The sequence below is a fragment of the Mustela putorius genome, unplaced genomic scaffold (assembly GCF_011764305.1).
Source record: "Mustela putorius furo isolate JIRA1106 unplaced genomic scaffold, ASM1176430v1.1 tig00000441_pilon_pilon_pilon, whole genome shotgun sequence".
Taxonomy (NCBI): domain Eukaryota; kingdom Metazoa; phylum Chordata; class Mammalia; order Carnivora; family Mustelidae; genus Mustela; species Mustela putorius.
Window position 1 is genome coordinate 40361 of NW_025421381.1, and position 27846 is coordinate 68206.

Sequence of the window (27846 nt, forward strand, 5' to 3'; positions counted from 1 at the left end):
TACCTGTCAGGGTGGCTAAAATAAAAAACACAAGTAGCAAGTGTTGACAAGGATGTGGAGAAAAAGGAACCCTCTTAACGCTGTTGGTGGGAATGCAAACTGGTGCAGCCACAGTGGAAAACAGTATGGAGATACCTCAAAGAGTTAAAATAGAGTTACCCAATGATCCAATAAACACACTAACGCGTATTTACCCAAAGAATATAAAAACATTAATTAAAAGGGATACATACATGCTGATGTTTGTGCTGCATTATTTACAATAGTCAGATTACAGAAGCAGTCCACGTGTCCATGGAGAGATGAAAGGATCAAGAAGATGGGGTGGGGTGCCTGGGTGGCTCAGTGGGTTAAGCCTCTGCCTTTGGCTCAGGTCATGATCCCAGGGTCCTAGGATCGAGCCCCACATCAGGCTCTCTGGTCAGCAGGGAGCCTGCCTCCCCCCCTCTCTCTGCCTACCTGTGATCTCTGTCAAATAAATAAATAAAATCTTTAAAAAAAAAAAAACACTTAAAGGGTCAAGGTCACAAAAAACAAAGACTGAGACACTGTCACAGATTAAAGGGGACCAAGAAGACAGGACAGCTATATTCAAAGGGAAACTGGATAAAATCCTGGGGCAGAAAAAGGAGATTGGTGGGAAAACTGGTAAACCATGAATGAGGTCCGTCGTGGCGGTGACCATGCTGAGACTCATTCATTCCTGGGTTTGCTCGTGGTTCCATGTTTACAGGGAGCCTCTCTACTTGCTATGCACTCTGGAGTCAGTAACTCTCCTTCTGGGGACGGATGCCAGCTTTACCCACGCAGGTGGGGAACCCGGGCCCGGCACGTTAGTCCTGCAGCACTGTTTACAGAAGCAATGAAGGAAAGCCAGCAGAGACCCTACAAGACTACCTCCGGACTCCTGAATTACAGCTGAATGGAAGAGTAAGGAGGGTGTTGACGTGCTATCAGTGCTCTCTCTCCCGGGTAAAGAGGTCGGTGAGAAGCAGTGAGGTCCAGCACCGGGCATTCAGTTCGCTACGCTTGGGGAAAAAAGGTGAGGTAGAGTGGTGTGCGTATCAGCATTTGCTTGGAAAGGCAGTTTTTGTTTTTGTTTTCTCCAGAAAACACACAAGGGAAGAGTGGTTTGCCTCCCTGGAGGAGAACAGGGAGCCCGGGGCACAGAAATGGAGGGAGCCTTTACACAATCACATCCTCTTTTGAACCTTAAGGCATGTGAACTGACTATCTTTTAAATAGGTTGTGGTTAAAAAAAAAAAAAAATCAATCAATCATCAATCAATCAACAAGCAAACCACCCCAAGCCCAGGATTCCTGGTCAAGCCTATTAGATTGAACACTCTGCTTTCTCCTTAAGCCCACAAAGACAGCAGTTGGATAAAAAAAGAAGCTAGAAGCCACATGAACCCTGGGGAAAGGGAAGGAAATCCACACAGGCCTCCGTAGGGGATGCAGACAGCGGCAAGGTGACTGAGCCAGAAGGGAGGCTCTGGGTACCCATGGAGGGGTGTGGGGGGCAACAAGAGGCAGCTGAGCCGAGACTAGAACAGCAGGGCACCAGGTCACTCTGAGAGTGGAGATAAGCTGAGGACCCCCAGGACTCCCCCAAGCCTGACATAGGAGACTTCAGAGGGTGAAACAGGGGGACTCCAGGAACAGCAGAGGGCAGGGGACCATGGTGAACACAGGCCTGCCCCTCTGGCATGAGGTTGGTGGTCAATGCACAGAGGTCAGGCATCTGCTAGCCCTTGGACTTGAACCTCAGTGACCTTGCATGGATTTGCTGGTGGCGAAACCACACCTTCCCACGAGATGCAGAAAGGGGCTCTCCTCAACCACAAGCCTTGGTCATCCCAGGAGCTTGGAAAGACTGGGCCAAGGACATCTCAGTAACTTCCAGATCCTGCTCCCCTCTCCGGGAACACAGGGACCCTTCCCTTCTCACCCTCCAAAGCCACAGTGAAATGGGTATTAGCTGGTTTTGCTGGCCCACCATCCACTCCCCTTTCTCTGGAAACTGCCCCTAACTCTCTTTGGGGGAAGTCCATCCCTCACTCTTCCTCCACATTGTTCAGGGAAGGCCAACCCCAGCCCCCAGCTTTAGGTGCTGACATTCAGCCCTGGGATTTTTCCTGGAATGTCAGAAGAGTCATCCTCTCCTTCCCTTGGGTTTGCTTCGTGAACACGATATGAAACCTGGAGCCACTGAGGCCATCTTGTCTCCCTAAAAGAGAGAGCTTGCCTGAGAAAGAAGATAGCACAGAGAAACAGTATTTTGTGACCTTGACCCTTTAAGTTTTGTTTTTTTTTAAGATTTTATTTATTTGACATCAGAGATCACAAGTAGGCACCAACATCATAGCAAAAAGGCCAGAAGGATAAACATGGGTAGGTCTTCTGCACAGAGTAAGGGCAACTGTCTTTGAAAAACAGTAAAGCAAATTCTCTTTCATTCCTTTTTTGTCCTCGGTTTCTTTTGTGACCATGACACAGGGTCCTTGCTGCCCTCAAGATCAAGTCTAAATGTGTTAACATGATCTGTCCCTGAAGAGCCTGAATGGCTCTTCTCTTACCACTTCCGGTCCCACCGGCTACTTTTCAGCCAAGCCAGCCTCCCATAAATTCCCCATTACAATTTTACTCTGGCACATGTGGTTACCCATGCCTCCATCTTTCCACTTTGTCTAGCTCACTCTTCCTTGACTCTGCCATCCACTTTTCCTGGGGGCCCTCCCCAAGCTCCATACTCACTAAGGACCCTCCCCCCAAGACTCCCCCAGCCTAGCATTGACCACTTGTCTAGTGACCACTACCTAGCACAGGACCCAACAGGGAAAAGACTCCAGAAAGCACTGGGTGGATGAATGAGATAAAGATGAACAAACAAGGCCAGGACAAGGTTTGTTTCACTCCTGTGTCCCAGTCACCTAGCACAGAGCATGGAATAAAAAGAAGTTCATGGGAGGTGTGTTCAAAGAATGAGAACAAAAGTGAAAGTGAGATAAAAACATATCAGCTTGGTGAAGAAAGGACACATTATTCAATCAATGCTGTTGGGACAAGCGGACAGCCAACTGCAAGAGAAAATAAAATAAGGATCCCTACCTCACACCTAATACCCCAAAATGCAGATGCAGCAAAGACTTAAACATGTACACAAACAGAACTATAAAATTACTAGAAGAGGAGCGCCTGAGTGGCACAGTCGGTTGAGCATCCAGCTCTTGATTTCAGCTCAAGTCATGATCTCAGGGTCTTGGGATTGAGCCCAGCAACAGGTTCTGCACTCAGTGTGGAGTCTGCTTGAGATTCTCTCTCTCCCTCTCCCTCTGCTCCTCCCGCTTATGCTGTCTGTCTCTCTCTCTCTCTCTCTATATATATATATATATATATTTTTTTTTTTTTTAAGATTTTATTTATTTATTTGACAGAGAGAAATCACAAGTAGATGGAGAGACAGGCAGAGAGAGAGAGAGGAGGAAGCAGGCTCCCTGCTAAGCAGAAAGCCCGATGCGGGACTCGATCCCAGAACCCTGAGATCATGACCTGAGCCGAAGGCAGCGGCTTAACCCACTGAGCCACCCAGGCGCCCATATATATATATATTTTAAAAGTCTTAAAAAAAAAAACTACTAGAAGAAAACAGAAGAGAAACCATTTATTATCTAGAAATAATCTTTCTAAATACACCACAAAACCTAAGAGTAATAAGAGAAAAAAATGAAGAGATTTGACTAAGGTTAAAAAAAAAAAAAAAAGGTTTTACATGCTAAACAACAAAACACAATAAACAAAGTCAAATGACAATGTTGGAAAAAAAGATTTATTTCTCACAGAAAGAGCTCCTGTAAATTAATTAGACGAACATCCCCACCCCCCAATGACTTGCTAGAAAAACGGGCTGAGACTTCAGAGTGATTACTGAAAAATTCAAATGGCTCTTAGACAGATGAGAAGACATACACCTCTGTCTGCAGGGAAGTACTAATGGAAACTGCAAACGAGAAATTGATTTCTACCTCTTGAACTGGAAGAGATCAAGTGGCCTGGCCTTGTGTGTGGGCAAAGGAAGGGGACCATGCTGCTCAGTGGGGAGGGGACTCTGGGTGGCAAGCAACGATAATACTGCTCACATCCCCAGAACACACACCCAGGGAATAATTACAGGGAGACACACCTGCGTGGTAGCTAAATCAGCGTCCGCACAACCTGCTGCTCCTATACACTCTTACCAAATCTTAAAAAAACTTAGCACAGTCTTTATAAACTTTGAGACTGTCCTATCCACTTTTCCATCATAAGTCAAAATAACTGCAAAGAGCATGAACTTCTGGCATTTGAGAGATACGGACTTTTTTTTAAATTATTTTTTATTTTTTATTTTTTTAAGATCTTGTTTATTTGACAGAGACCACAAGTAGACAGAGACAGGCAGACAGAGAAGAGGGGAAGCAGGCACTCCCCCATGCTGAGCAGGTAGCCCCATGCGGGGCTCGATCCCAGGACCCTGAGATCATGACCTGAGCCAAAGGCAGAGGCTTTAACCCACTGAGCCACCCAGGCACCCCAAAATTTTCCATGCCCAACATGGGGCTTGACCTCACACCCCTGAGATTGAGTCGCATGGCTACCGACTGAGCCAGCTGGGTGCCCTCACCGCACCACCCCCAGTTTTTTTGACCAGAGTCACATGCCTTCATAAGGTGGGCTGGAAAATGTGTTTGTCATAGACATCTCAAATTGTTCTTTTCTGATTCTTGAGGTTTTCACACGTGGAGCAAGGCATCATTGTATGACTAGAAAGGAGGAAGAGATTTCTTTCCATACTTTACATCCCCCCTATCTTTTCTGGAGAGCTGGGCCATCGGAAAGGGAAGAAAGGAAGGAAAACCCAGCAGATTCCTCAGGCAAGTCAGGTGAAGTTGGAGATCTGGAAAGGATTCCCTTAAAACCTTCCGAGCAGGAGTGTGGGGATGGGGTGGATGTGGGGCACGTGTACCTCAGTCCAAAGGCTGCCTGCCAAGTGCCACATAAGCTGGAGCACTGCTGCCGGCATCCTTTGGATAAGCACAACCCAGAAATAACCTCCATGTCCACCAACAGGGCCCTGGTACATTCACACTCTGTACTAACTGCTATGAAAAAGAACGTGGGATGGATTTTCGAGGTATGCTGTGAAGAAGAAAAAAACTGGACACAAAAGAGAGTGAATAAATATACTGCCATTTATGTGAATTAAACACTACATACTTAGACTATGCTTGGTCATGCACAGAATACTTCTGGAAGGTGGCTCGGGGTGACCTCTGGTGTCTCCCCCTTTGACCTCTGGCCTCCTACTCTTCCATTCACCTTCTGGCCTTAGGCATGCTCTGCCCTCAGGGCCTTTGCACTTACTATGGCTTATGCCTGAAACACACTTCTCCAAATAGCCACACTTCCTCACTTTACTACAGTCTCTAATCAGTCACTCACCTCATCAGAGAGGCCTTCCTAAACCCAACCTCACAGAGCATTTACCTTCTCCCATCACACCTAATCCTTCTTTGCTTCATTCTTTCCTACTCATTGCCACCAGATACAGAATATATTTTACTTCCTTAACTTGTTTATTATCTGTCTCCTATCAGGAGAAGCTCAATACTATACGGACATCAGAGACTCGGGTCTCTTATTAAATGGATACAGCCCCAGTGCCTGGCAGGTAGGCGTTTAGCAAATATTTCTTAATGAAAAAAGAAAAGAAGGAAGACAGGTAGGTGGAAGGCAGGCGGGGATGGGAAACATATGTACTTTCTACCACATTCAATCCTTTTTTACCACCTAAATTTTTCTACCATGTACATTACTGCTGTTCATAATGGAATTAAATTAGAAATCAGGGCGCCTGGGTGGCTCAGTGGGTTAAGCCGCTGCCTTCGACTCGGGTCGTGATCTCAGGGTCCTGGGATCGAGTCCCGCATCGGGCTCTCTGCTCAGCAGGGAGCCTGCTTCCCTCTCTCTCTCTCTGCCTGCCTCTCCATCTACTTGTGATTTCTCTCTGTCAAATAAATAAATAAAATCTTTAAAAAATAAATAAATAAATAAATAAATAAATTAGAAATCAGTAACAATAAGAAATCTAAAAAGGCCCCTATATTTGGAAATTAGACAATATACGTCTGAATAACCCATGGATCAAAGAAGACATCACAAGAGAAACTAGAAAATACACAGAACTGAATGTTATTGGGATCATGAGTTGGATCCCCACGTTGGGTGTAGTGATTACTTAAAAAAAAAAATCTATAAATGAGTACTAAAAGAATATGAAATGATTTATGCCAACAAATTCAACAACTTATATGAATGCTATATATGTTAAAAAAACATAATTTATGAAAAGTGATACAAAGAAGTAGAAAATCTGAACTGTCCTATAAATACTAAGAAAATTGAATTTTGTTTTGTTGTTCTTAAAGATCTGATTGGAATTTATTATAATATAGTTGACAAGAATACCCAGTTATTTCTGTGACACCTAACACTTCAATAATCATAGTATTAAGTGAGGGCCTTATACCAGAACATAATATACCAAATAAACAAGCCTAATCAAAAAGATTTCATTTAGGGGCGCCTGGGTGGCTCAGTGGATTAAGCCGCTGCCTTCGGCTCAGGTCATGATCTCAGTGTCTTGGGATCAAGCCCCGCATCGGGCTCTTTGCTCAGCGGGAGCCTGCTTCTCTCTCTCTCTCTCTCTGCCTGACTCTCCGCCGACTTGTGATCTCTCTGTCAAATAAATAAATAAAATCTTAAAAAAAAAAAAAAAAAAAAAAAAAAGATTTCATTTACAATTTAAATCTTGGGGCAGTTTGCTAAAAAACCTCCTAAAGTTATAAAGCACATGCTTAAATAACATTATAGATCATGATGAAACTTAAAAATTATTTAATCAAGGTGACAGTAAGAGATTCTAAAGGCAAATATGTAGGGTTATATAGTTGTTAGCAAAACTTGTAATACTGAGAAGTTTTAACTTTAAGTAGTCAAAGACCTGATAAAGACAAAACCTAAGTTTTGGTTTTCTGGGCAGTCAAAAGAGGGAAAAAAAAACTTTGTTTACATTTTTTAAGATTTTATTTATTTATTTGACAGAGAGAGAGCACAAGTAGGCAGAGAGAGAGAGGGAAGCAGGTTCCCTGCTGAGCAGAGAGCCCAATGCAGGGCTCAATCGCAGGATCCTGAGATCATGACCTGAGCCAAAGGCAGAGGCTTAACCCACTGAGCCACCCAGTGCCCCGTTTACATTTTCTTATCTGAGAAAACTTTGTCCTTTTTTTTTTTTAAGAGAAAAAAGCAGAATTTCAATCCTATACCAGTATACTTAAAAATTGATTTATTTCTATCTTAGTCCATCCTGACCACATATAAAATTCCTTTCCAAAGATAGGAAATTGAATGTTATTAAAAACCTTCCATTGGGGCACCTGGGTGGCTCAGTGGGTTAAAGCCTCTGCCTTCGTCTCAGGTCATGATCCCGGGGTCCTGGGATCAAGCCCCACATGGGGCTCTCTGCTCAGGAGGGAGCCTGCTTCCCTCTCTCTCTCTGCCTGCCTCTGCCTACTTGTGATCGATCTTTGTCTGTCAAATAAATAAATAAATAATAAATAATAAATAATAAATAAAAACCTTCCCTTAAAGAAAAATGAAAGCCCTAATGGACACTTATATCAAATATTTAGGGAGGAAATCATTCCAATTTTATACAAAATCTTGCAGAGAACAGAGAATGAGGGAACACTTTCCCAATTTTTTAACAGGGTCAGCAAAACCATGATATTAAGGCCTGATAAAGACATTACAAGAAAATAAAATTCTGTAATATATCACTCATGATCACAGGTATTAAAAAAAAATCTTTAGGAAAATATTGGCAAATCAAAGCCACCAATATATAAAAAGGATCACATACCATGACCTAGCAGCATTTATCCAGGAATACAAGACTGATTTAATATTCTTTAAAAAAAAAAAAAAAAAAAAAAAAAAAAAGATAGCTTGCATTCGTGGTAGCAATAGAACTGTGGTTGCCAGCCTCCAAGAGAGCCCCCGATAATCCCCATCTCCCGGCATTTACAGCCTTATAGTCCTTTCCCACATTATGCTTATGCTAGAGTTGGTCCGTGTGACCAACAGCATATGGCCCAGTGGTGTATGTCACATCCACAGTTATGGTATAAAGACGCTGACTCTTCAGTCTTCGTCATTTTCAGTCTCGGATCATTCTCTTTGGGGGAAGCCAGCAGCCAGGCCATGAGTAGCCCTAAGGAGAAGTCCATGGGCAGAGCAACTGAGCCCTTGGCCTGAGAGCCAATGAAGAACTGAGCCCCACCATCGACCAGGCCAATGAGTCAGCCAGGAAGCAGACCTCCCAGCGCCTGGCGAGCTTTCTGTTTGAGACACTGCGCCAGAACCACTCAGCAAGGCCACTCCTGAATTCTTAGGAACTGTGTGAGATAATAAATGTTTATTATCCTACGAAAAAGTACTCAACATCACAATTCATCAGAGAAAAGCAAGTGAGTTGCCATTTTACACCAACCGGAATGGCTAAAATTAACCTATGAAAACAAGGATTATTGGCAAGGACATAGAACAACCAGACCCATGGGAAAACTCTTTGGTGGTTTCTTATAAAATGAAGACTGCCTTTATCTTTGGGGGCGCTTGGGGGGCTCAGTCAGTTGAGCGTCTGATTCTTGGGTTCCAACATGATGTAAGTCATGGGATCGAGCCCCGCATCTGGCTCAGTGCTCAGCATTGAATCTGTTTGTCCCCCTCTCTCTCCTCCTCCCCTTGCTCTCTCCCTCTCTCTCTCAAATAAATAAATAAATATCTTAAAATTAAAAAAAAACAATTAACTTTATCTTTATCATATAACTCAGACATCTCACTTCTAGGCATTCACCCAAAATAAATGAAAACACACAAGACATTCTTGTACAACATTCTTGTACAAGAATGTTCACAGTAGCCTTACTGGTAATAACAAAAAAAAAAAGAAAAAGGACACCCAAGGGTCCAAATGTCCATCATTAAGAGACTAGATAAACCAAGTAAAGCAGGCTCACATGTTGGAATAAAAGATACAAAGGAAGAGCAGCAGAAGAAACAAACTATCATACCTGCAGCAGAAATAGCTCTAAAGCAGCCTGTGATCAAAGGCGAAGCTTAACAACAGGTAAAACTGATGTATAGTGAGGGTGGTCCCACAGGTGACAGAACAGGAAAGGGAGGAATCCCCAGGGGTGATGGAGATATTTTAGAACTTGGATGTTGGTTACGTGGGCATATGCATTTATCAATACTCACTGAATGAGACATTTTATTTTATTTTTCTTGGAGAGAGGGAGAGTACGTGCACAAGTGGCAGGGAGGGGTGGGGGGAGAGGGAGAGAACCCGAGGCAGACGCCACACTGAGCACAGAGCCCCGCATGGGGCTCGATCCCAGGACCCTGAGATCATGACCTGAGCCGAAGGCAGAGGTTTTAACCCACTGAGCTACCCAGGCGCCCCTAAACTACACCTTTTAGATCTGTACATTGTGTTGTATAGATATTGTACAATAAATGACATGCAAAAAATAAAATAAAAATTAAACACAAGAGGAATGTGGGAGCCAAGGGGTTGATTTCTTATTCTTTGTTCCTCAGGGAACTTGCTCCTCGCTCTGAGACATGTCCCCACTCAAAAAAATCAGGACAATCACATAAATTCCCTAATAAAGTGATTAATATTTGGCTGAGATCATAGGAACCATAATGAATGAAACTGTTATCATCAGTTAAGAAATCATCAGTTAAGGGCGTCTGGGTGGTTCAGTGGGTTAAGCTGCTGCCTTCGGCTCAGGTCATGATCTCAGGGTCCTGGGATCGAGTCCCGCATCGGGCTCTGCTCAGCGGGGAGCCTGCTTCCTCCTCTCTCTCTGCTTGCCTCTCTGCCTACTTGTGATCTCTCTCTGTCAAATAAATAAATAAAATCTTTAAAAAAAAAAAAAAGAAAAGAAAAAGAAATCATCAGTTAAGAAATTATGATCAAGAGTAAATAGCTTCGAGCCAGGCCCTGTCCAGGAAGGCCCTTCCTGGCTGTGTTCCAGTCCACTGCACGCCCACCCCAACACTGCCCCAGGCGTTTCGAGACTCAAGATTCCACCCCCGGACAGAGGGACGTGGTCCCCTCCTCCATCACTGCCTCTGGAGACAGCAGGGACACACGCTGCCACCAGTCAGCAGAGGGGACACGACTGGCTCTATGTACCCAGCATCTAGGGGAATCCCACGTCCCCCACACTGGGTCTGAAGGATTCAGCAGTGACGAGCCCTGCCCTTCAGACAGGCCCATCAGGCTGCCTTCCTTGGGCTTGACGACTGGCTCAAGATGGGCACGAGCCATCTGGACCACCGAGATTCAGCCTGGGAATCTGGGTGGGACTGCTGGGAAGAAGGACCTCTCTGGGCCCCAGAGTCACCAGGCAGGTAATTAATATCCTCAAATGTGAGCTCCGCAAAAGCAGAGGATTTTTGTCTGTTTTGGTGACTGCAGAGTTAGTCAAACCTCCTAGAATAGTTCCTGGCATCCAGCAGCCACTAAGCGAGGCTCCATGGAGTGAATGGATTATACAAGCATGTCCTTGTCCCAGAGAATAACCCCACCGTTGGCCCCCACCAATACACGGAGAGACCACCTCGACTCAGTACACGTGGCATCGGGGAGTTTCGGAGGTACAAGGGAGGCAGCTCAAGGCTAAGGGTGCTCAGAGTCGGGTGGTCCTGGATTCAAGTCCTGCCTCTGCTACTTACTTGCTGTGACCTTGGGCGAATTTCTCCACCTCTTGGCATCTCCAGTTCCTCCTTCTCAAAATGGAGATCGTTCTTCCTGGTTTGTGGGGAAGCTGGCACATTCAGGGCTTTGCATGAACTTACATCAGGTCACTGAATAGCTCTGCTCAGTTTCTTCAGCCATTAAGGTAGTGTTCATGCTTACGCCTTAGTGTTCATGACCAGTAAGGCAACTTTATATTCTTCTTTTTTTTTTTAAGATTTCTTTTTTGGGGGGACGCCTGGGTGGCTCAGTGGGTTAAAGCCTCTGCCTTCGGCTCAGGTCATGATCCCAGGATCCTTGGATCGAGTCCCATATCGGGCTCTCAGCTCAGCAGGGAGCCTGCTTCCTCCTCTCTCTCTGCCTGACTCTGCCTACTTGTGATCTCTGTCAAATAAATAAAAAAAATCTTTAAAAAAAAAAAAAAAAGATTTCTTTTTTGTTTGGGGAGCCGGGTGGCTCAGGGGAGCCTTCGGGGTGGCAGGTCCTGGGATCGAGTCCCGCATCGGGGTCAGCAGAGAAGCCTCTGCCTCTCCATTACTCAGTGCTGTCAAAAAATAAATAAAATCTTTTTAAAAAATAAATAAATAAATAAAATCTTTAAAAAAAAAAAAAAGATTTCTTTTTTGTTTGGGGAGCCTGGGTGGCTCAGTGGGTTAAAGCCTCTGCCTTCGGCTCAGGTCATGATCTCAGGGTCCTGCGATCGAGCCCCGCATCGGGCTCTCTGCTCAGCAGGGAGCCTGCTTCCTCCTCTCTCTCTGCCTGCCTCTCTGCCTACTTGTGATCTCCATCTGTCAAATAAATAAATAAAATCTTAAAAATAAAAAAGACTTATTTTTTAAGTAATCTCTACACCCCATGTGGGGCTTGAACGTATAGCCCTGAAATCAAGAGTTGTGTGCTCTACTGATTGAGCCAGCCAGGTGACCCTGCTGTATACAATTCTCTACTGTCTTATTAATAATATCCTTCCCTGCTGTTAGAGTCTAGAAGCACCATTCAGCCCCCTGACCTCCCAGATAGCAAGTGGTGGTATGAGACTCAATTCTGGCCAATAAACAGTGAAGGAAGTCTCTTGGGGTCTTCCGGGAAAAGACTCTTCTATCTGAAGAGCACACTCACATTTCCCAGTCCCACACCCCAACCCTCAACACACACACACACACACTCACATACACATACACTCCCTCCCTTGGACACTGCTGTATAAAGGCATAATGTCTGAATCTCCAGCAGCCCTCTGAAGCCTTGACGAGAGGTACTGCCTGAACACAAAGATGGTAGAGACAGAAAGAGTCCCGGGTCCCTAAGGACACCACCAAGCCACCAAACCAACCACAGAGTCACCTTCCTCCACGAACAATAAATATCCTTTTGATTTAGGTTTAATTAAATTTCCTGGCTGGGTTTTCAATTAAGCACAGAGGAGCACCAACTGATTCTTATCTTGCTCTTTCTTTCACAATAAGCACATATGACTTTTGTAAATTTAACAAGTTGCTACAGAAAACTTCAAAGGAGGGGCACCTGGGTGGCTCAGCTGGTTAAGTGTCTGCCTCCAACTCAGGTCATTATCTCAGGGTCCTGGGATCAAGCCCTGCATTGGGCTCCCTGCTCAGCAAGGAGCCTGCTTCTCCCCCTGTGTGCGTGCTCTCTCTCTCTCTCTCTCTGACAAATAAATAAATATATAAATAAATAAAATATTTTAAAAAAGAAAACCTCAACAGAGAAGAAAACCCTAAAACCCTGAAATAACAAACTTTGATCCAATTTAAAGAGAGGGATAATAATGGCTACACACTAGGCCCTCAGCAGAGGGTAGCTGCTGTAGCTTTACGCTCATCGAAGGCAGGGCCTGGGTGGGTTTGACAGCAAAGGGACAGCTTAGTACACAGGGGGGACTGAGGGAGCTCCTGAGGCCATCACCAGCTCTGTGGGGGTATGAGCTAGGGCTGACTGGAGCTGGAGAGCAGGAAAAGAGGAGGAGCCAAGAAGCTGGAAGGCGGGTAGGACTCCAGGGAGGGACAGAGGCACATCCTGGGGAGGCCGAGCCTTCAGGGAAGGTCTCTCAGGAAATGACTAGAATCTCAAGGAGGGATGAGCACAGAGGAGTAGACAAGGTATTTCTCTGGGGCACAGGAAGAAAATGTCAGAACTTCTGGTTATGCTTATGTCTTGAAGGAGGAAGAGGGAAGGAAGAAGAAGGAAAAGGGAAGAGTAACAAGATAAGGGAATGCGGGGAGGAAGAGAAGAAATCGAGCTTTTCTAGTGCCTCTCAGCAGACAGGTGTCAGCGCCCTCTCCTGGCCACTCTGCGTAATGCAGTCCAGGCGGATGGATTCCTGGGGGATATTCCCAGACTGATTCAAACCAGCCCCACAAAAGGACTTCCTAAAAAAGACTCCTGCTCCGAAACCATGGGCTGAAGATTTAACAATGTGAGCTCTGGCAAATTCCAACAAGCGCCTCTGCATATGAAGGGTGGGCCTGAAAAAGGAGCAGCAGGATTAAATGGAGCCAAGGGCATGCTTCTCTCATTTGGCTCTCTGTACCTCCCTTAGGTCTTTGCCAGCTCTGACAGCTGAACACAAAGAATGTCAAAACTAGACTCTTACGAAAGGCTACACCAAGAGTTTCCAAATGTATTTAACAATGTCTGCATAAGAAAAATATTTTTAACTAGAGCAAAAATATTTGGGCGGCCATAAATACATAAACTAAAATATTTTTTAAAATATTAATTCCAGGGATGCCTGGGTGGCTTAGTGGGTTAAGCGTCTGCCTTGGGCTCGGGTCATGATCCCAGGATCCTGGATCAAGCCCAGCCTCAGGCTCCTTTGCTCAGCGGGGAGCCAGCTTCTCCCTCTGCCTGCTGCTCCCCCTGCTTGTGCCCTCTCTCCCTCTCTGACAAATAAAATCTTTAAAATGTGTATATTAATTCCACACCTCGGGACGCCTGGGTGGCTCAGTTGGTTGGGCAGCTACCTTCGGCTCAGGTCATGATCCCAGTGTCCTGGGATCGAGTCCCACATCGGGCTCCTTGCTCGGCAGGGAGCCTGCTTCTCCCTCTGCCTGCCATTCTGTCTGCCTGTGCTCGCTTTCTCCCTCTCTCTCTCTGATAAATAAATAAAATCTTAAAAAAAAATCATTTATTTATAATTCCACACCTCCCAATTTTTAAAAGAGATTTTATTTATTTGTCAGAGAGAGAGAATGAGCACAAGCAGGGGGAGTAGCAGAGGCAGAGGGAGAAGCAGGCTCCCTGCTGAGCAAGGAGCCTGATGCTGGACTTGATCCAGGACCCTGGGATCATGACCTAAGCTGAAGGCAGATGCTTAACAGGCTGAGCCACCCAGGCATCTCTGCCACACTTTCTAGTTTTTTAACGTTTTAAAATGCATACAACATATTCACTGTATTATAGTGCTGACCACACACACACACACACACACACACACGGAGAATGCGCAACATGTTTCCTTACCAAGAGACCATAATAAAAGCAGCGTTTGGAGGTCACCAGCAGCAGCCTGGCTATCAGGCAACAGAACTCCCGTGGTGCTCTCGAGATTATAAATAGACTCCAGGGAAGTGATTTTTCAAACGTTCATACGATCCTCCAGACAATGTTAAAAATAAAAACGTCCAGCCCTTCCTTCCCCAGTTGGACCCAATCAGGACCCACAGGTGGCCCTACTGGGTAGGAAGGGGGAGCACCCCACAAAACTTTTCTTCCCCTCTTCAGATGTCTGTCAGCACACCAATCCTCTTGGCAGCTACGTTTCATCTGGTATTTATTTAGTCCTTGTACTGAGCTCTGAACGTCAACTGTGTCATTTCTCAAAGTTCTAGTTGGTTCCTGTTCCAACTTCCTGGTAATTTCTGATTGCACTCATGTTTCCATAGTCCTATTTTATCCTTTTCCCATATGAACATATTTTATACCCACATCTGTTCATTCTGATAGCCACAGTGGAGGTCTTGACCTCCCACGTTTTGTGTTGGCTGACTCTCACTCATGGTGCCTCTTTTTTTGTACAGTGTGTAATTCTGTATCACGAGATAGGCCCCAACTCCACCTGAAGGAATTCTCCAAGGCTCAGTCAGAGGGAGCACTCCTCCAGAGAGGGCTTGTCCTTGTCAGATGCACACAGACCTGGATTCACTCTCAGCTTGCAGCTTCTGGTCTTTCAGAGAGTATAATTCAGTCCCCTAGGCCCACAGGAGGGACAGGCAGTAGGCAGTGTTCTCAGAGGAGACATTTTCCATCTCCATCCACCCCTAAGGTTGTGCCTTTGCATGGTGGGTTTTTTCCTAGTTCACCCTGTCCCCAAAGGGTACTTTTCCTGGGATCTGGTTTTACAAAAGATGGTCCCCGGCCCAGTGTTCCCACAGGATAGCCCCTGTCCCCAAGACCATGTGCATCTGCCCATATCCCCAGGAGTATATAAGGAACCTTAACTCCCCTCCTTGGCTCCCTGCTCCTGCTTTCTCCATGCTCTGGGAGGAGTCAGTTTCCTTCTCTGCAGGTACACCATTCCTTTCAAAGGATGCTTTAAGTATTCTGTGAAGCATAAGGTAGTGGGAGGCCCTCTACTCCACCACACTGCCCTCTCTCTGCTTGACTCAGAGAGAGAACTCCAACCCCAGCTCCTAATCAGACACACAGGGTCACTGCCCCCGCTAGTGAGAAGCATTCACGGGAAAGCCCAGAGCCTTCCACCTGTGGTCAGCCTGCGAGCACTGACTGAGGGAAGAGGGACCCATACCACGGGCAGGCAGGAAGTATTGACTGCAGGCCAGGAGTGCACGAGAAGGATCTCAGTGGAAGGTTTTGCATTAAGAGGACAAAGAGGATGAAGACAGAAGCAAGGGCCACAATGCCTAGCATTTCTAGCCACTCAACAAACGTTTATATGCGTGGGCTGGGGCACTGTTGAACACTCCATGGGTAGGAACCCATGGGATCAGCCTAATCATATGGGTACAGACAGCGAAACTGAGGCCCAAAGAAGCTCAGTGGCCTGGCCAGGATGACAAGGAAAGTGGCGGGACTGGGATCCACACACAGGCGGCCTAGCTCCAGAGGAGGGGTACTTGGTGGATCAGAACAGAGCTCAGGAGGCTGAACTCAAGGTGTGAGCAGGGGAGAATTCTTTTCCTCACCTGTTTTGGCTTCCAGAGGCTGCCTGCACACCTGGCCCACCACCCCTCCTCCACCTTGCGGACCAGCCCAGCAGCATATTCAAATCAGTCCCTTTCCCACCTCCCTCTTTCACTTACAAGGACCCTTATGATTACATTGGCCCGCCTGGATAAGCCAGGACACTCTCCTTAGGCCCAAATCCTCCATTTAATCACATCGGTAAAGTCCCCTCTGTCGTGGAAGTGACACATTCAGCAGGTTCCTAGGATTAAGATGGGGACATCTCTGGGGGGCAATTTGCTGCCTACCATGAGTAGTACACTAGAAAAAGGACCAGTATACTCTAAAGGAATAGGCAGAAACAAACTGGAATTTTCCCACTGCCCAGACACACCCCATGGCCCCTCTGGAAAACATCAGCACTGCCCTCAGCAAGAGCGGGCCCAACCCGCCCAGCGTCACCAACCTTTTATTTTTTTCTCCCCCAGATATCTGCCGTGTTTAAAAGGATCCTTGCCGGCACACAGGCTCTCCTTTGCTCTCCCACTGCTTTCTTGCAGTAGATTCAATAAACTTGTGTCTCCTTTGTTGGGCCTCGGATGAATTCTTTCACTGCCCAGCCCGTGCTGCAGGGCCCCACCCAATGCAGCTGCCTCACTTTGGTGGCCCTCCTGAGGACCCTCTGCAGCCCAGGACTCTCCCCTGATTCTCTAGGAATTTCCTGGCACTTCCCCTCGGTGAGGATCCGAAGCCCCAGGGGGAGCCAGCCTGCCAGCCCTTGCCCCAAAGGGTGCAGGATATCCCCTCTTACCCTTTGGAGGGATCCTTCCCTCCCTCTCCTTTCTCTTTTTGGCCCTTCGACAGCCTGACCCTCATACCCTCAGACAACACACTATGGACTCAGATGGGACCCTCCCCTGATGCGGGCTCTCAGCCACTTTCCTCCTCCTCCCTCTCCACCTTTCCCTTCGTTCCCCGTGGGTCCAGCCACCATCTTGATCTACAGACACATTCCTAAGCGTCTGAGTGAATCCACCAATTCCATATGTGAGTCGTGGTCCAACAAGAATTCCAGCCCATACCATCCCAGGGTCCCCTTTCCTAAATCCCCTGGCTCTCTCTGGCCACCAAGGAAGTTCCCCGAAATCATCTATCAGCATGTTAAACTAACACCATGCTCTGGTCTGTCACTGCACAGAACCCCTGCTAGACCGCCATGTCTAGGAAGGGACAGTGCCCACCCCCCACCATGAAGCAGCTACTGAAGATGAGAACTCTGCCCCAGTGCCAGAGATCTGTCGTTATCCATCTGTGGCTGGGGGTTGGAGGTGGGGGGGCAGTCTAGAGGCCACTTTTAGGCAACAGGCTTGAGCAGTGGAAACCTGAGTAAGCTCAAAGGGCCCATGGTGACCCTCTGGCTGAATGCATAGGCCCATTAGACAGCCCACCTGGAAATATCCATAAGCCCCAGCTGCCCAACAGGTTACTTATAACCAGGCACAGGTACCAAAAAAGGAAAATTCCACATGTTCCCCTACCTCCTCACTCCCCCTCTTTTTTTTTTTTTTTCCTAAAGATTTTATTTATTTATTTGACAGAGATCACAAGTAGGCAGAGAGGCAGGCAGAGAGAGAGAGAGAGTGAGGGAAGCAGACTCCCTGCTGAGCAGAGAGCCTGATGTGGGACTCGATCCCAGAACCCTGAGATCATAACCTGAGCTGAAGGCAGAGGCTTTAACCCACTGAGCCACCCAGGTGCCCCCTCCCTCCCCCTCTTAACTGTAGCCCCCACCACTGCCTCCTGGCAGACGGACAGTCTCTCCTTTGCTGTCCTGCCCACTGCTCCCTCGCTGTGTATCCAATAAATTTCTATCGAAAGAAAGAAAGAAGGATCCCTGCCTCCCCACCACAGTGCATCACGGATGATCTATGCTCCTGCATTTACCGTTCACACCCACCACTCCGGCCTCTGCTGGGGGAAGACAGCCGGCCCACCCTGCTGAGTCAAAAGAACTTCAGCCAGAGACACAGATGCTAGATGTGCTGGTCAGCACTGGAGGCCTGACCCAGAGCACACAGCTGCTATCAGCTCTGGAAAATTCCGATCACACAGGCAGGGGAGGGGGGCGCACAGCAAAGGGCAAACAGCAGCACGAAGATGGTAACAACCTGATTTTTAACGTATCAATATCAGAGCAGTCCAATATGTAATAACGTCATGGCCAACTAGACCTATCCCAAACGGAGCTCCTGGTCCTTTCTGTCCAACCAGGTCACGCCCACTCCAGGGGAAATCCTGCCAGCATGGTCTTCTAAACAAATCTACTGGGTATTCATTACCAAGGGGAAAAGGAAAGGTTCTTTCAGTGGTCACCACCTTAACGGAGGGATCCAAGTCTCCATCACAAATGACGGAACAAACAGACATTAGGAGCCCCCTGAGGTGATGTCCTCAGGACACACCCTCATGTGTATGGGGTTCTTGCCAAAGATGCTCAGTGTGAATCAAATCAGAGGAAGTAGTCAGAAAACTCCAGGTTGTGAGACACTATGGGACAACTGGCTTGGATTCTTCTACATGTCAACGCCCTTTAAAAAAAAAAAGAAAAGAAAAGAAAAAAAGAAAAAAACAAGAACATGAGTAGAGAGGAGGATCAGTAAACTTCTTCTGTAAAAGGCCACAGAGTCAATATTCTAGATCTGTGGGCCATAAAACCCATCTCTGAAGCCACTGACAATTTGCAAACCAATGGGTGTGGCTGTGTGCCAATAAAACTTTATTTACAAAGACAGGCTAAGGGCGGGATTGCTGGGCTCTGTAGATTAAAGGATATTAAAGAGGCACGCTGTGCTCCCTTTGGCAGCACATATACTAAAAACAGCCGCTAATCAAAGGCAGTGCATGATCCCTGAGCAGATCCTAGATTAAAAAGAATAATAAATAGGGGCGCCTGGGTGGCTCAGTCAGTTAAGCCTCTGCCTTCAGCTCAGGTCATGATCTCAGGGTCCTGGGATCGAATCCCGCATCGGGCTCTCTGCTCAGCAGGGAGCCTGCTTCCTCCTCTCTCTCTCTGCCTGCCTCTCTGCCTACTTGTAATCTCTCTCTGTCAAATAAATAAATAAATCTTTAAAAAAAAAAATGTCTTCGCTCTTAGGAGACACTGGCTAAAACATTTAGGAGTAAAGTGTTACATCCACAACTTCTTTTCCAATTGTTCACCAAAAAAAAGTGTATACATATATAAACACATCCATATACAAGAATGAAGACAAAGCAAATATGCTGGAAGCTAATAACTAGTGAACTAGGCAGTAAAAGGTATGTAACTGATGACTATCCCATTCTTCCTTTCATTTTTAATAATTATTGTTTTAAGTTTATTTATTTTTTAGTAATCTCTACTCCCAATGTGGGGCTCGAACTCATGATCCTGAGATCAAGCATCGCATGCCCTTCAGACTGAACCAGCCAGGTGCCCCTATACCATTTTTTCTTTCAACTGTTCTGAAGGTCTGAAATTTTTAAAAGAATGGGAGAAGAAAAGTCTCCAGAACTGACCCTTCCTCCCCACTCACCTCCCACCTTGAAGACCGGGCTCACCTCCTCCCTGCATCCAACCTCTCCCTATGATTGCCAAAGGGATCCCATTAACATATGCCTCAGACCCTGTCCCTCCTCCACTGATACCTTCTGGTGAGACCCATCCACTCAGGAGCAATGTCCACGTAGCCATTCATCAAACTCACCAGGCAAACTCACCTCAGGGCCTTTGCATGTGAGAGAATGCTTTTTCTCAGGTACCTGCACTGCTTGTTCCTTCCTCTCCTCCTATTCTCACTGAGGTCTCCCTGACACCCCATGGAAACTTCCAACCTACCCCTAGACAGTCCTCTTTTTTGCCTCCCTCATGTTTTCTCCAGAGCAAGTACTGCTAGCTAATATAATTCATAGTTTAACTATTTATTTTGTTTACTGGCTGGCTACTCCCTCACCCCATCCCCGCCCCAAGAATGTAAAATTCCCAAGGACAAGATTTTTTTGCCTTTGCTTCTTTTCTGTAACCACAGCAACTAAACAACAGCCATATCTTGGTGCCACCCACTGACTTAACATTTGAAATCCATTCACTCCTCATAACAACATAAGTATTATTTACAGCATAAATGCACAGAGCCTATACACAAAATACCAGCGCCTACCTCGTAATTTGTGAGGATTTAAGGATGGAAGGTCTGTGAAGTGCTTAGGTAGGGTCTGGCACAAAGCCGAGTGCCCATTAAATGTTGCTATTATATAATATCCATTGTACAGGGGAGAAAACCGGAGCTCCGAAGGGGTAAGTGACTCGGCCGGGGGGTGGTGTGGGTTGTGCCGATGGGAACCCATGCCAGTCTGACCCAAGAAGACACTTTCTACACCGGGGCGCTAAGACACATCACACGGTTTATGGGAAAGCCAGTGGCAGGAAACAGAAACTCGTTCTGGGATTCAAGTCCTGACCCTTGCATGCACTCCACGTGTGACCTGAGCAATTCACTTCTGGTCTCGAGGCCTGTTTGCTATAAACTGGGGAAGTCATTTCTCCTCCCTGACGTGGGGACAAAAACAAGTGGGGGTCAAAGGAGAGAGCTGATAGGAGAGCACTCTAGTAACTTTCTCCATTCACAGATCCGCAACTCTGGCAGAGGCCCCACAAAACAACACCAAAGGACCAAAAATTCTGCAAACTTTGAGAACCCACACTCACAAGGAATAAAGGTACGCTCCCCTTAACCAAGGCCAGGGAGCTCCCCCTCGACATCATCCCTGCGGTCTGGTGAGATTTTCCTCACCCTTCAGATCCCGGCCCAGAGGTCTCCTCTGCCAGAAAGCCCCCCCTGAACGCCATACCAGGTCAGGAACCTCACCGCCCAGGACAAGAGGGCAACTGAAGCACGGGGTGGGGTTTTGGAACTCAAATTATCTAAGGGTGGCGAGGCAAACCCGAGTTCGGTCTGGTCAAGTCTCTCCTCAGTCCCGCCCCCAACTCCTCCGGTCCTGGGATGTCCCACCCATATTACTACCTTCTCCTCTACTATTGGCTTGTCTGGACATCAGCCTCCACGCGCTCTCTTCCTCTATTGGTTTGTATTGCCAACCCAGGCGCCAGCGTCCCGCCCCGCTCCCTGCCCCAATCCTGAGTGGACTATTGGGCAACCCGCATGCCCTTCTTCCAGGACCCCTCCCTATTGGCTGCAGGACTTTGCCGGTTCGGGCTGTGATTGGTTGTAAACAGAAGTCCATCCCCTGAGCAACCACCAGAGAGGGGTTGGAGAATGAAAAGGTTGGAGGGACGTGGGGTCAAACTCACGCTGAGCCGGCGGGAGGCAGATATAGGTCTTGAAGAACTCGCTTCGGCGGGCGGCCTCCTTAATGCGGTTGGCAAGCGGCTTGCTGACCTGCCGGATGCCCAGGTATAGCAGCTTCGCCATAGGGAACGCGCCCACCACCATCTTGGCGGCCGCACGGGGCACGCGCAACCTTGCTGACTGGGCGGGGCGCCTCGGATCTCTCCCTCCTCCCCCGCCCTCTCGTCTCCGTGCGTGCGTACGTGCGTACGCTCGGGGGTGGAGCACTGCAGGGGCGCTCCCTGATGTCACCGCGTCGACGCTGACGCCTGACGTCCGATCGCTGAATATGCAAATAAAAGGCGGAAGTGAGGCGGGTCAGGGGGCGGTGCCGTTAAACGGCTGTTCGCTGGAGCGTGGTTGTTTTCCCACGCCCGCCTTGGCTGCTGTCACCGTGTTCCTTCGTGACGTCTTGTACTTAGGTGGCTTACCCGCTTATGAGAGGCTCTTAATTAGTCCTAATTAGGGATAATGAGTCCCAGATACGCTTTCCTCTCAGGTTAGAGCTCTGAGCTCTGGGAATAAGAAGAAACCGACCCTGTAGTGAAACATACCTGGGCTGGGATACCAGCTCCGCCATTTACTTGCTTGTGATGTTAGGCGAGTGACGCAACCTTTCGGGGCATCAGTATTCCCATCTACAAAATGGGAATGAAAGACCCGCGGATCCCCTTACCCAAGAATCCAACACTGCCACTGGATGCAATCAGCAAGAGGTTCTTTATTGTTACGCAGGCGCCTGCGGGTGGTCAGCGCGCGCCTGCGGGTGGTCAGCAGCTCCTGCTAGCTGAGCACACCCGGCTGGGGTGGTGCCGGGTTTTTATAGACAGGTACAAACAAGTTTTGGGTGGGGCGCAACTGATTGGTGGACAGTTTGAACTTTTGAAAAAGGCATACTTGGTGTTAGTGGAGTGGATCAGGGGACCCACATGTGAAAGCAGACAAAGCAATCTTACAGAAGCAGAACTGGCCAGTTAGCCCACGCATGCGAAGAGAGCGGCGGGAAGGGGAAGTTAGACCTTACTACTCAGCAGAAAGACATCCTGTCTACGTGACTATGTGGCCCCCTGCCTACATGACCATGCCCCTGCTATTAGGAGAGGGTATCTTGTTCAAACAGGAGTCAAGTGTCATGCCTTAGTAGCCAAGCTGTTACAGAAAGGCAAAAGAGCAGTTACATTGAATTCAACCCTGGGGGAAGGGTCTTTTCACTGCAAGGGGAGGAGGGGTACTCTTACACAACAAAAGAGCAGTTAATTATTTAAAGACTGGGGGGGGGGGTCTTTCATTCCCCCTTTTTCTTGATCATGGATAGAATCTTATATCCATTCGTCTTGTTCTTGCATGTCCTGCCCTTGCATTGAGCTAGTCCGGGGCTCTGTTTGCTTGAGGAGTTGGTATCGCTGTGTCAGTACCATAGTCTGAAAAACAGACAGGTGATCTTTAATGAACTGTACTAACCTGTTTTAAGACACAAGGACCAAAAGTTAGAATTAATAACAGAATGATGAGAGGGCCCGTTATAGATGACAACAAAGTAGTAAGCCAAGGCAATCTGTTGAACCAGTTTTCGCAGTGGAGAAGGGTGAAGAGGGGGTGCAAGGCATCAGCCCCTTCTCCATCCTCAGCCAGCCTCCTGCTCCTTGATTCCCCCCTGAACAATCTTGACCCTGAAATCTTTAAGGTGGTTGAAGGTGGAAGGTCTCATCTTCTGTAACTTCTTCCTGCTGAATAGGGGCGTAGAGCTGTCCCTACCTACTGGGGTCAATATTGATCAGTGGAGGAATGTATAGGGGAGTTAGGAAAGGCGGAGGCAGCCGAATCCAGCGCTGACAGCGAAGAGGCGTCCTCTCACGCGACAAGGATCGTCTGTCATGGTGAAGTCATTGCAGCAATGGAGTCTCGGCACCAAGTAGAGAAACATTGAACAAAGCAACATATTAAGGTTAATAAGGCGATAATGAGAAGCCTGAAAAGGAGATTTGGCCATAGTCCTCCTTTAAACCAGGAACTTAACCATTCACTGAGAGAGAAGGATCTTGTAGGGCCTTAATCTGGGTATTCATGTCTTTTATTAGTCCTGTGACATTTTTGTGATAGTCTGGAATGTACACACAACATTCTGTCTTGATAATTGCACATGTGCCACCCTGGACTGCTGTCAGGACATCTAAGGCCATCCTTAGTATAGCGATAAGGAGGGTTTTGGAACTTAGGCCCATATTGGATTGGGGAGTTATGGATTGACAGCAATCCCCTTTCCTTCCAAATAGCTCCATGGGCATGTAGTACCAGGAAGGCATATTTGGAGTCAGTGTTAATGTTTTTAGGCTTTGGCAATTGCAAAGTGCTAGTGAGCACTTTGGCACACCTAGCTTTTCTTTATTTTTTTCTATGAAAACTACTGTCATCAGAAAAAACAAACTGTCATTCATATTTTTAACAGGGGCATCTTAAATCTGGGCCAGATAGAGTAAGCAAGATCAATAACCTTTGAACATTTTTGCTCTATAGAGAAAGAAGTACAGTAGTCAGGTTCAGGCATACAGGTAACTAGGTTTAAAGTTTGACAAGTTTTAAGTATTATTTCTGGCTTATCTGTTAGTGTAGCCCAGTATTTAATAAGTCGGCCTCCATCATCCATTGGTGGTCTTTGGCTTCTAAGACAAATCTGGACCTGATGTGAAGTTATTACAGTCAGGGACAGTTCCATAGTGAGGTTTGAGGCACTTTTATAGGAGGGCTGTTCCATGCTTAGCTAAAGCATCTATTTGCAATTGCACCTCAACAGAGGTGGCCTCTAGGATAAATATGACAAAGGGATGAAACCAAGAAGACGACCTTTGAGTGGTCCAGCCTTAACAATATCCTGATTACAGAGGATCACTGGCAAGTGAGAAAACTTGTCAAGAGATAAGGGGAGTCCCCCATGGATTATTCAATCCATTCATAAAGAAAGTGGGGTCATCCACGGTGCCTCCAAGTCCATAGTTGATCCTATGGAGTGCAATAGGCTGGCTTTTAGGCAATTTCATTATCCCAGCCACACATAAGGGGTTAGTTAAGTTATACAATTGTAGGGGAATCAATCCCATTTTCCAGTTGTTTAATCATGTGCCGTGGGGTCTGCGAATATCCCCACAAAAACAGTAAGATCAACTAAAGAAGCTATTGTACAACTTCTCTGAAGTTTACCTCAAATTGTTTAGCTTAGGTAAACATTTAAAGACAATCAAATCTAGAATTTAACATCCATAAAGGTGTGTTACTAAAACATTTTTCTCTCTAAAATAACCCTCATTTACAGAGATAGTGAAATCAGGACTAATTCACTTGTGAAACAAGTCCAGTTTTAACAAACTTGGCCCATTATTTACATAAGCTCAGCAAGAACAGTGACTGTGATCAATAGATCTTTTAGAATCTGCTTTGCTGGAACTTTGTATAAGGAATCTCTAGGTTGAACTTTTAGTAGCCTCTCCGGGCCAGAAGCCAAGCCCTGTACTTGCCATGAGGCATGCCTGCAATACCTTTGGGCGAATTCCTCTTCCCGAGACTGCACCTACCAAGGAGTGACATTCTTTACTCACCTGGTGGGGCTGCTGGGAACTCTGTAAGCAAGGTATCAGGCCAACAGTCCCAAGGGGCTTTATGGCTCCAGGTTTCATAAAGTCAACCTTAGTTCCTTTAAATTATCTGGTCATATCTGAGTTTATGCATATCTTTCTCAAATATGACATTCCAGTCAAAGCCTTGGTAAAATAACCAGTTTCCAATGGTGTCCTGTTACAAGGAGAACAGATTCTTATTGAACTTATGCAAATGACTGATTGCCATAGAAGAATGCTTACTGAGACCTTTTGGTTTCAGAGGGTTCATATAGAGAGAGAAAAGCTTGAATGCTTTGAGCACTTTTACAAATGAGCACTTATACATCTCTATAAGTTACAGATAACTTAAGAAAAAGTATCCCTAGTCTGGAAGAGCAAACATTAGAGAGAACCGGCAATGTTTAAAATAAGACAAAACATTAAGAGACACAACATTATAATCTTTTAGTTCATTTAGTCCCATGTTACTAAATCTGGTGAATGTGGCTTTAGTCAGTTCTGGAAATTCTTACCCATTTCAGTTTTAGGATTTTCAAGTATATCAAATATCTATATTTGTCCTGAAAGTCCTTTACAGGAATCCCCTTGAAGATAAAACTCATTTTACCAGAGAATTAAAACAATTATAAATTACAACAAAAACTCAGAATGGATATGGTTTAAAGCTAAAGAGACATGGGAGTTTACAATTTAGCTGCAAGGAAATCAGGTTATTTTCTGTGATACATAACATTTCCATAATTACAGTATCAAGCGATGATCTCTCAAAACATTAAAACTTTAGGAAGTGCGTAGAATCTCTAAAATAGTTATAGTATTTTCCCAAATGTAATCCAAGGTTTATCATTGGTTCAGTAGTACTTCATGAGCAACTTCACATACCAAGGAAAAGCCTGAGTTAAAGAGATTTACAATTTAAATCCTGTCAACATTTCCTAAAATCTTAGAAAGTTTTAAAGCACATGCCTAAATATAATTAGGGATGTTAAACACCTGATAAACAAAACATAGAAACTGGTTTTTCTGGGCAGGCAAAGAGAAAACCATTTACATTTTCTTAACAGCAGATCAATTGATCTAAGAAAACATTGTCCTTTTGAACAGAGACAATTTCAGTCTTGTACCAATGTACCTTTAAAACCCATTCATTCAATCTTAATCCATTCTTGACCATAGATAAAATTCCTTTTCTGAAGATTTCCCTTCACAAACCTTCTACAACTTTCCTTTGCATTCAGGTTTTGTCCCAAGCCATTTCCTTCTAAACAACCATCTCTTTTAGGACAAAATTACCTTCCTTTACCTTCAACAAAATGTATTCCCATTCCTTAAATCTTTCTTACATATCTCCTACTTTCCTACATACAGAGTTTCCCTTTATTTCCATCAGTCTTAGTTACACTAAGCAGAACTTTGTATTCTTAGAAACACCTTTAGTTATTAACCAATTGTGAACTGTTACAACAGAATTCTTCAGGTGGCAGTTTATGAATCAGTTAAGTGGCAAACAAGTTTACCAGCAGATTTAAATACTCTTAGTTTCTTTGCAGTAAGTAAAAAAGCACAAACCTACATCCAGTAATTAATGACTTAGCATTTTATCCTGTTTGGTTAAGACCTAGATGTCCACAATTTAATTCCACTTGTCATCCAAGCAAAACTTTAAAACTTTCAGGTTACCAAAGACTTTGAAAGCTATTTCAGCAATTACCCATTAGAACTTTGAGACAGACAATTAACCATCAGTTTAGTCATTCCTTTGCTAACAAATTTTAACAAGTAACACAAGCTTATTTGATCTTCAGTAAACTTTGATAGATTACTGCTGTAACTTCAAAGACACATCTTATCTTAATTAAACCAACAATCTTAACTTAGTTCCAATACTGATTTACGTTCCACCTGGACCCACTCCACTTTGAATGTTTACCTGAGACATGCGTGGGAAGATCTGGAGTGGGGAGGTGTTAGGTCCAGGGGGTTCTCTTCTTGCTCCTTGACAGTGAAGAGAGAAGGAGCTGTGGTGCATGATCTAGAGGCTAGTCATGCAGGTTGCACACGTGTTGGTACAGAAACAGAAGGGGAAAACAGAGGAAACAAAGTGCTGCCAGGAGGCAGAGAAGGGATTCCCGGTTTCAGAGCTCATAAGCCCCAACAGAGGAGCAGACGCCATGCTTTCCCACCAGCAAGGGGGGAGGGGTTAGGCAGTCCAAGTCAGGCCAGAGAACACAAGGAAACTTCCCTGAAACAAAGAGAGTTTCGGCAGCTGCTTGGGAATATTCCTTATAGTCTCTGTCTCGAGTGAGACCAACCCCAGTTGGCTCCAGTTATACCCATTAACATGGGAAGTGAATGAGGGAGAAGCCCCATTTTAGACTCAAAGAAAACACCAAGGACAACGAGTAGAACACACAAAACAATTAACAAAAAGGTCGCTGCGCGGTTTCGGTATGCTACCGAAAGCAAGGTTTCCACCGGCCCAGAGGAGCCTCGAGATCTCCCTGCGGTGGACAAATTCCGTCCAGGGCCAAGGGGTTCCTCTGGAACGGACAAACGGATATAACCCTCGGACAAATGAGGGGCTCCAAAAAATTGGGCCCCTCAACACCCTGGAGCGTCCCCCAGGGTTGGCAGGGGAGAAGTCCGAGCTCGTCAGCTCCTTCTCAAGCTGCCTACAAATACAATCCAACAACGCACGCTGTTGTACAAACACTATACCGCTACCCGCAGTATAGGTCAAACAGAGGCCTCTCAAGACTAGAGACAAACAAGAACACGAGACTGGATACAAACGAGAACATGAGACAGGAGACAAGAATGCTGGCCAGCTTACCTC

At 46.0% G+C, this 27846-nt stretch overlaps 1 protein-coding gene across 3 annotated transcripts in view; it reads right to left on the reverse strand.

Moving 5' to 3' along the window:
• Window positions 1-22086, reverse strand: part of LOC123392095 (optic atrophy 3 protein) — a 43113-nt gene extending 21027 nt beyond the window's left edge. The window contains exon 1 of one of the 3 annotated variants that reach the window (XM_045079946.1): window positions 21363-22086. In XM_045079946.1, the coding sequence (XP_044935881.1) occupies window positions 21363-21504 (142 nt within the window). In that variant the 5' untranslated portion in view covers window positions 21505-22086. The other 2 variants (XM_045079945.1, XM_045079944.1) reach the window with 2 other exon arrangements.
• Between the last annotated feature and the right edge of the window lie 5760 nt (window positions 22087-27846).